Source organism: Zea mays, chromosome 10 (genome assembly GCF_902167145.1).
Source record: "Zea mays cultivar B73 chromosome 10, Zm-B73-REFERENCE-NAM-5.0, whole genome shotgun sequence".
NCBI lineage: Eukaryota > Viridiplantae > Streptophyta > Magnoliopsida > Poales > Poaceae > Zea > Zea mays.
In genome coordinates, this window is record NC_050105.1 from 117,371,832 (window position 1) to 117,381,395 (window position 9,564).

A 9,564-nucleotide genomic window follows, 5' to 3' on the forward strand; every position below is an offset into this window, starting at 1 on the left:
GTTGGCCAGTCAGACCAGTCTAGAGGCCTACACAACCATGTTTTGGCCCATGAAAAGTTTAATTTTCTTATAATTAATAGTAAATGTAATATATATATATATATAGTTATAAAAATTGAGGGGCATGGCCCCCACTTTGCCCCCCTTAGGTCCGTCCCTGATATCCAATGGAGTTTCATGGATGTAGGGGGCTAGAGTCCCGAGCCCCCCTTCAGGACTCCCCTTCAGATCTGCTCTGAACGTGGTCATTATTTTGCATAATCTTGAATGAAGTGTCTGTCTTGTACGATGATGTTATAGTGCATATACAAATGATTTTGATCAAATAAAACAATATGATACTTGTTACGACATGTTTTTCTACTTTTCTAACTACTACTAGTTAATTGTTATATATGTCGATTGCTTTTTGCATGTGGTGAAAATGGGCATGTATACCATGTTGAAGTGAACTATACTAATTATATCTGAAGTGTCGTAAAATACGATCATAGGAGGTTGTGGGGAGGTAATAAAATTATTTATTCAAAATAATTTAGTTTGGATTTCAACTGGCCTCGATAATCCTCCGAAAACCAAAATAGCCAACACACAAGAAACACATGTAATAATATGTGACAAGATATGTCAAAAACAATGCAAGAAACATAGCAGAACAAACAGGAGGTGTTACCTTTTTACGCGACACTGATGTGTCATGACAGTGTTACACTATGACACAGAAATGACACACCTGCTCGTGGAAATGTCACACGGTCTAGTTGAGCTCTTGAAAGGGGATCCTTAGGGACGACATGGAGTGTATCACGTGGGTTCCTAATATGGTTAGGTTTTGGAGTTTCACACTTCTTTCTGAGGTGGGGCTTTTGGAGGTTCCTCAAACACTCCATCTTTGGTGTTCGGCACAATAGGTTTTTTAGTCAATTTGGGAGTAGTGGAGGGTTTCACACTTGGTTTCAAGCAACTATACTCACCAACCTTGCCATAAAGCTTATCACTCCTAGTACCTACAACAAAGTCTACACTTGGTCCACTAGTTCCTTGCTTGAACTGGTTCACTATCATGCTCAACTATGGTTCACTAGAAGGCACCCAACGCAAGATGGTCCAAGGGTATGTGTTTTCCTCCTTGTATTTCATCTTGTCAAGTTAGTAGGACCAGTCTCTAGCACTAATCCCTCACAAAGTGCACACTTGGTAGTAGATATAGTATCTGAGCTAGCTTTCTCAAACAAAGATATCCTAGCATTCTTCTTTGCTAGCTCAAACTACAAAGCAAGACATGACTTACAAGCACCCAACGAACTAGGCTTAGACTTAACCTTATCATACACATCAAGCAAAAAGGCATACTTGGTTTGTAGGGTGGCTATGTTTGACATGTGCACCATGCAACTATCATGCCTCGTCCCATTGGTCACTATCGATGCCCTAATAAACTCAAGTTCTCTAAGCGCAGTCTCTAATTCATTCCTCTCACAAAAACATGCTTAAACAATTTGTCCTAGCTAAGAAAAGTGGAATTCAAAGTGGCAATCTCATCAGTGAAAAGTGATATCTTGGGGTCAGAGTCATCCTCGCTCTCATAGTCATAGCCATTCCCGCTTGTCATCTTGTTATCCACTGTCATGGTGTAGAGTCCTCCCTTAGCAATGTCAACAAAGAAGTAGATTCCATTTAGCTTATCCTTCACCTTACTCTAAGCCTCGTCGTTTCTCTAGGAAGTGGTGCCACCATCGCATGAGTCATCATTGAGGTCACTAAGGAAGGCGAAGAAAGCACATTCCTGAGCCTTGGCCTTTTAGTGATATTTCTTCTTGAGTGTTTCCTTGTCAAACCTCCCCTAGACTTGTGCTTATCAGAGGTGTACTCCTGTGTTCTCTTGTGCTTGCCAAATTCATGCTTACCATTCATCTTGGTATAACTGGCGATGAAGTCGTTGGGATCTCTATAGTTGAAGCACCCCTTCTTTTTCCCACCCTAATTTTGATTTTGAGGTTGTTGTGAAACCTCATGAACTTGCTAGTGACCATGGCAAGCTCGTTGTCACCAAGCACCTCAACTTGCACCTATATGATGGAAACAAAAGAATGCAAAACAAACAAAGTAGGTGAGGAGTTATCCAAAGACCCACCTAGTCCAAAGAAAAGGGCCATTGTTAGTGCAGAATTATTCTCAAAATTGAGCCTAGTCTAGTCTTCATCTAAGTGGACTTGAGCATGTTGAATATCTCATCTGTGGTGAGGGTCTCAAAGTTGGCATGTCCAATGATGGTCAATATCTTCACCTCCCAAACCATCTGATTTAGGGCATATATCAGCTTGAGAGGATTCTCATAATCAACATAGGGTATCAACAATTTTTGCTCGCATCTCGTTCATGATGGCCTAGAAGCGAGAAAACATCAAGTTAACAAACTCTCGGTCGACTGAAAAAAGTTCTCATACTCATATCGATGCATCTTAGAGTTTGGTTTTTACATGAGGATCCCTCATGGTATTTCTTGAGGGTCGACCAAATCTCATGAGCCATATTGAGATGAGACACCCACTCATACTCAAAAATTAAGAGGCAAGCAAAAAAGCGTTTGGGGCCTTACTGCCAGCGTCGTGTTGGTTAATTTAATCATGACCAATACAAGTGCCTAAGGTCACATAGTCCATGTCCAACCAAATCTCACAAAAATTTAGATTTATGCTCTAGAAATACATGGACATTTGTATCTTCTAATATGAGTAGTTGGATCCATCAAAAAGTGGTGGTTTACCACTATCGCACTCCATGTTGTCCTTGAAGATCATGAACCATTTAAGGTGGATTGATCCTTAACCTGATTTAATACCAATTGAAAGGGTCATGTAAAGTGAATAGATTGGGTAAATATGAGAGCCAATATTTTTTAGTTCAACATGATTTTGTCTTGGATCCCAAATAATTCGAGAACCCTCCAAAAACCAAAAGAGCCAACACTCACATGAGCAACACACATGTCAACTAGTGATAAGGTGTGCTTAAAATAGTGAAAGAAACATAGCAAAAGAAACTATGAAGTACAAAAATGTAGCAACAATCAGTGTCGCATGACATGTGTACAACAACCCGAACAAAAGAAAAAGGCAAAACTAGATCAAACGTTTCTAATGCATTGTCCAATTGAGCTAGAATTTTCAACACACATTTCTAATGCATCCATAAAAATTTGAAGTCCAAAGATAAGGAGACTCTAGGAATCGAAGAAACAACATTTTTTGTTTGGGGTTTTCTAAAAAATGTTCAAAATAATGAATTGTCCTGCTCGAGTTGAATCTACCAAAATCACTTACTAGGAGTAATTCTTAGACATGATTGCACATTTTGATCTAATCCAAAAGTTGCCAAGAGCTTAGATATGAAAGATCCAACAAAAGAACTAAGAATGGAGACTGAAAGAGAAAGAAACAATAAGTGTAATTCAAATCAAATGCAAAATTAAGAGCACCAAATTTCAAAACAAAGATTCCTTTGATTCAAACCTAGTAGAGGGAAGACACTTTGCTAGAGTTTCATAAATGATAATATTATAAATTTCAGATCTAAATCTTTGGATCCCACTCAACATAAAAAATAGAGGAAGAGAAAAACTAAACTTGAAGATGGAAAACTCAAATGCTACAGAGAGAATGGTTTGGGGATTTCATTTATAAAGCCACTAGATATTTTAGGCTAAGCCACGTAAACCCATGGGCAAAATGGTCAATCATGAGATCTTTGCATATGACGGGCACATGCTTTTCATGACTTTGCTTTATCTTGATGCAAGCTTTACAATAACACCATGTGTCGTTTCTAGTTCCTACAAGAATTTCATTAGGTTTTGAGTCCAAAACCAAGGTTCATCCCTCGAAAGTTTTGAGGCCCAAACCACTCTAGAGTAAACTATCCTCTACACTCGCTCCGTAATCTCAACATGTGCCACTGCCAGTCCCTGACTGCCCGATCACCAAGTCCTTTAGTTCCTCTACTTAACTTATATAACTATAGTGTTGACTTGGTCAAAGCACACTACTCCTTCATGTACTCTTGCATCAGTCCATGTCTCTGGATGTCAATCACCATGGTAAGTTTTCTGGCTTCTCAAGTCACTTACTCCAAACCCCGCCCTCCATTCTTCATCGCTCTCAGTCCATGGACACGAACCAACTTTACTTTCACATTTGTCGTCGATTGTCTATGACTTCTAATCCTGCGCATCACAGGCTAAGAGACATGTTTCACACACCATAACTCACACTAAGACTAATCAACACTAAAGCAAAATCGATTTTCTTGATAATCACTCATAACACTTGAAGACCACGCACACATCCTTAATACTTTTAAACACCAATGTTACTTTTATATGAATAGCCACAGAACTAAGGCTATATTCAGCAGCTTATTCATCTTTATATCTTATTTTGAAGTTTACTCTGTAAGCAGTGCAGTCGTCTACCGTCATATACACAATCGGTTGGCCATAACCTCATCTTTGTATCTCATTTTGAAGTTTACTCTGTAAGCAGTGCAGTAGTCTACCATCATATACACAATCTATTGGCCATAGCCTAAAAAATTAGATTAATATCAGCGAGCAGTGATCCAATGGTCAATGCACATTTGTCACCGGCCGGTTCGAATCCTTCCAGATCATCAGGTTCGAAATTTCATGTTCGCCTTTGCTCGCTTTGATGCATTCCTGCATAAATTTTAGACCTCAGCCTCTCACGGGGTCATTCTTTAGAGGTAGCTGATCACATACAAAATCTGGTCGTAAAGATACGCAATACTACTGTGTACATCCGTATGATCTGCTTTCTCATGGTCATTGAACTAGAGTGAGAGCTAGGTATGGAGGAGAGAGATAGTGAGAGAGAGAGAGGAGGGAAAGCTAAGGCGCCTTTGTATCTGCTTTGTCAGCACATGCATTCTACCTCTACCCACTTTGTCTTTCCCACCACAAAATCCACTTTGGATCTGAAAAAAAAAACTAATAGTATACCCAGCCAGCAGCAGACCTCTCTAACAAGAAAAGCACAAACCCAAACACCCAAATAATCATCTATCCTTCACCTCAAGACATCACTGCCGGCCCTGCAGCTCAAAAGATGAGCAACACTCACCAACATACAAAGCAGCAGCCACCTGCAGCTACAGTGATCGACCCCCTCTATATCTACGCACACATCTCCCTGATCTCGTCTTCAGTTCAGCCTCGCAACTGCCACCGGATCTTTCAGCACTGACTGCCGTCGTTGCTGCATCAAATCTGTCTTGGCAGGTGTAGCTACCAGCTAGCTATAGGTGGCTCGCTGGAGAGATGAGGGCCGGGGGGTGCACGGTGCAGCAGTCGCTGACGGCGGAGGCCGCGGCGGTGGTGAAGCAGGCGGTGAGCCTTGCGCGGCGGCGCGGGAACGCGCAGGTGACGCCGCTACACGTGGCGAGCGCGATGCTAGCGGCGCCCACGGGGTTGCTGCGCGCGGCGTGCCTCCGCTCGCACTCCCACCCGCTGCAGTGCAAGGCGCTGGAGCTGTGCTTCAACGTGGCGCTGAACCGCCTCCCCGCGTCGGCCGCGGTCGCCTCGTCGCCGCTGCTCGGCGGGCACGGCCACCACCACCACCACCACTACTACCCGCCGTCCCTGTCCAACGCGCTCGTGGCGGCGTTCAAGCGCGCGCAGGCGCACCAGCGGCGCGGGTCCGTGGAGAGCCAGCAGCAGCCGGTGCTCGCCGTCAAGATCGAGCTGGAGCAGCTCGTGGTGTCCATCCTCGACGACCCCAGCGTCAGCCGCGTGATGCGCGAGGCTGGCTTCTCCAGCACCCAGGTGAAGGCCAACGTGGAGCAGGCCGTGTGCAGCAGCACCACCACAACAAGCACCGCGGCCGCGGCCACCGCTCCCAGCAAAAACCCTAATCCTAGCAGCTCTGCTGCCACCGCAAGCCCACCTCAGGAAGCCGCCAAAGGCAACAAGCTGCCGCTCCACCAAGCGCGCGACGAGGACGTCGCCGCCGTCCTGGACTGCCTGGCCTCGCGGAGCAAGAGGAGGGTGGTCGTCATCGCGGAGAGCGCGGCGGCGGCCGAGGCCACGGCGCATGCGGCCATGGACAAGATCAAGAGCGCCGAGGCGAAGCACGACGCGCTGCGAGGCGCGCAGGTCGTCAGCGTCCGCGTGTCGTCGTTCCGCGAGATGGCGAGGGAGGAGACCGAGCGGCGGCTTGGCGAGCTGCGGTGCCTCGTCAGGGGCAGGAGGGGGCAGGTCGTCGTGCTCGTCGTGGAGGACCTCAAGTGGGCGGCCGAGTTCTGGGCGGGTCACGTCGTCCAGAGCGGGAGGAGAGGGTACTACTACTGCTCCGTCGAGCACGTCGTCACCGAGCTGCGCGCCCTGGCGAGCGGCGGCGGCGGCAGCCTGTGCTGGCTCCTCGGGTTCGGGACGTACCAGGCCTACACGAGGTGTCGGGTGGGGCAGCCGTCGCTGGAGAGCCTGTGGGAGCTCCAGACGCTCACCGTGCCCGCCGGCAGCCTCGCGCTGAGCCTCAACTGCGCCTTCGACGACAGGTGAATCCCATTCGCAATCTTTTTATTTGCGATGCAAAGCTGTTAGATTTATTTTCCGGTTCAGAAATGTCACGTCAGATGAACGAACTGACTCGAAACGAAATGTCACTAACAAATCGTAGTAACTGAAGTAACTGAGCAGCTAGGACGAGGAGTAGCAACTACGTGCTCTGCCCTTTTCCCTACCATGACTCCATGAGTGTGACTGTGTGAGTGAAAGCTTGCAGCTTTTGCGTGCTTTTCTGGACAGCTTTAGCTAGCTCGCTCGCTCGTCGCCTTCACATTCCCTCTTCTACTGCACTCCCCTTGGGTTGGGTTCAAAATTGTATACAAGCCAGGCATATATTGCCTTCACTTTGCTTACTATATTGTCAGCTCTATGGTTTTACCGATACCAAAAAAAAAGAAGAAACTGGTTTATTACTATAGCCAAAAAGTACAAAACTCCAAAGGCAATGCGTGTGGTACTGGACGTACACCGGCAAAGCTAGCATATCAGCTAGCTGATTCTATGGATATGTGGAGTCGTGGAATGACACTGGAATCTTATTCCGTCCCGTTTGTTCTTTCTGCCGCAGTGCTCTAGGTCTAGGCACGGTCAATCAGTCCATGAAAGCGGGCTCATCTGACACGGATGGGAACGGACCAGCGTCTTGCTGGCCGCTTTTGGCCGGCAGCAAGCTGATCTCCAGATGCTGCGGCGGCGACTGCTCCGCCGCGAGGATCGAGACGACGAAGGCGGCGCTGCCTCGGACGCCGTTCGTCTCGTCGTCCAGCCTCCCTTCCTGGCTCCAGCATTGCCGTGATCATCAGGTAATACAGAAGTGTTCGCTCACATTGCATGATTATATTTAATCCCTTCTCCAACAACCAAACTAAATTACTACGTCAGACTTCTTACAATCTTCCCATCCTAACTGACGACGCACACAGGAGCCCGCTACCCATCTTACGGATGATCTCGGCAAGACATGGAGCTCCATCTGCAGCAGCAGCAGGCCGTCACAGCGAACGACGACGCTGCATTTCTCGGCGCCGGTGTCTCCGGCCTCCTCCATCTCTTCCTACGAGCACGGCGGCGGCCAGTCGCAGCAGCCTCGCCACTCGTGGCTCCTCGCCGGCCTCGACGCCGCGCACCACCCGTGGAGACCCAAGCGCGAGGCCAGCATCAGGTCCCACGACTCCGGCGCCTCCAACGGCTCCGTGGAGGTGGAGTGCCGCGCCAGGTTCAAGGAGCTCAACGCCGAGAACCTCAAGCTGCTCTGCGGCGCGCTGGAGAAGGAGGTGCCGTGGCAGAAGGAGATCGTCCCCGAGGTCGCGAGCGCCGTCCTGCAGTGCCGGTCGGGGATCGCCAAGAGGCGCGACAAGTCCAGGTCGGCGGACGCCAAGGAGGAGACGTGGATGCTCTTCCTCGGAGGCGACGCCGACGGCAAGGAGAGGGTTGCGAGGGAGCTCGCCAGGCTCGTGTTCGGGTTACGCAGCAGCTTTTTGTCCATCAGGCCTGGCGGTGTCGTCTCCGCCTCGTCGCCACCGCCGGCCTCGTCAGGCTCCTCCGAGGGGCACAGGAGTAGTAAGCGCCCACGGATGCCGGAGGAGGAGCCGGCGGCCTACTACCTAGAGCGGTTGCACGAGGCTGTCTCCGAAAACCCACACCGGGTCATATTCATGGAGGACGTCGAGCGGGCTGACCGGGACTGCCAGCTCCGCATCAAGGAGGCGATCGAGAGCGGGGTGGTGCGGAACCATGCTGGTCAAGAGGTCGGCGTGGGCGACGCCATCGTCATCCTCAGCTGCGAGAGCTTTGGCGACAGCAGGTCTAGTAGAGCTTGCTCGCCGCCGAGCAAGAAGGTGAAGGTAGAGATGGAGGAGGCCAAGGAGGAGCGCGCAGGTGACCATGAACACAACCAAGATGGTGTTTCCAAGCCGTCTCCATCTTGCATAGATTTGAACGTGGACATGGAGAGTGATCAGGCGGACGAGCCAAGTCTCGGTGATCAGTGTCTGCTCACGGCCGTCGACAGGGCCCTATTCTTCAGAAGACAGGACAACTAGTGACTGACAGTGTACATTGGAGTTGAAGGCTCCGTGGTCGTTCCAACGTGCTCAGTTCTGATAAGAACCTAGATTAGTTGCATGGGCAATAGGGCATCCAGTCTAATTGGCATTTTCTTTAGTTCATGTTTTTTAGGTTTATCTTTTTTTTTGCTGTCTTCGTTTTAGAGAATTGGATCGCTGGTGTATTTGGGCTTCACTAAAGACAAACATACAGCTGCTGTAAATTTACCTGCAGATTCTAATTCGCAGTACCATATCCGGCCAAGTTCACTCTCTTTCTTTTTCACCTAGAGATAAGCTTGCAATTTCAAGATTTCTAATGGCTGTTTTTTAAGGACCTGTATGTAGAAATATGATTTCTAGTGGCGTCACTAGAAATAACACTGGCATTTGATAACTGAAACCGTCTGTAAAAATTAAACTCTACCACAACTTTTGAGCTATTTTCTACTAGTGAGTTCAGCTGAAATTTGAGTATCCAACTGCATATATAGAGCTTCTCACTCAAATATATTTAGGTACCGCGAGAGCAAATTGGGTAGGCCATAATTTGGCGTTTTGCCATGTGCCCATGTACAATTCCGTGGAAGGTGGCTAATTATAAAAATAATAATTCATAGAGATGGAAGGTCCTTTTTGTAAGTCGCCTAGAGGGGGGTGAATACGGCGAATCTGAAATTTACAAACTTTAAGCACAACTACAAGCCGGGGTTAGTGTTAGAATTAAATTCGAGTCCGAAAGAGAGGGCGAAAACAAATCACAAGCAAATAAGGCGGATGACACGGTGATTTGTTTTACCGAAGTTCGGTTCTTGCAAACCTACTCCCCGTTGAGGTGGTCACAAAGATCGGGTCTCTTTCAACCCTTTCCCTCTCTCAAACAGTCACTTAGACCGAGTGAGCTTCTCTTCTCAATCAAACGGGACACTAAGTCCCCAC

The 9,564-nt window shown here is 47.8% G+C and overlaps 1 protein-coding gene across 1 annotated transcript; it reads left to right on the plus strand.

The window, feature by feature from the left end:
* Positions 1 to 5,085: 5,085 nt before the first annotated feature.
* Positions 5,086 to 8,820, plus strand: LOC100384662 (uncharacterized). Its single transcript, NM_001177147.2, has 3 exons — positions 5,086 to 6,570; positions 7,149 to 7,383; positions 7,504 to 8,820. The coding sequence occupies exons 1-3, from the start codon at positions 5,336 to 5,338 to the stop codon at positions 8,620 to 8,622; spliced, it is 2,589 nt and encodes an 862-aa protein (NP_001170618.2). The 5' UTR covers positions 5,086 to 5,335; the 3' UTR covers positions 8,623 to 8,820.
* Positions 8,821 to 9,564: the final 744 nt, after the last annotated feature.

Excerpts from the sequence above, each read along its gene's own strand:
- LOC100384662 (NM_001177147.2), top strand. The coding sequence starts at position 5,336 with ATGAGGGCCGGGGGGTGCACGGTGCAGCAGTCGCTGACGGCGGAGGCC. Across the intron at positions 6,571-7,148 it reads AACTGCGCCTTCGACGACAG|TGCTCTAGGTCTAGGCACGG; the intron begins GTGAATCCCATT and ends TTTCTGCCGCAG. Across the intron at positions 7,384-7,503 it reads AGCATTGCCGTGATCATCAG|GAGCCCGCTACCCATCTTAC; the intron begins GTAATACAGAAG and ends CGACGCACACAG.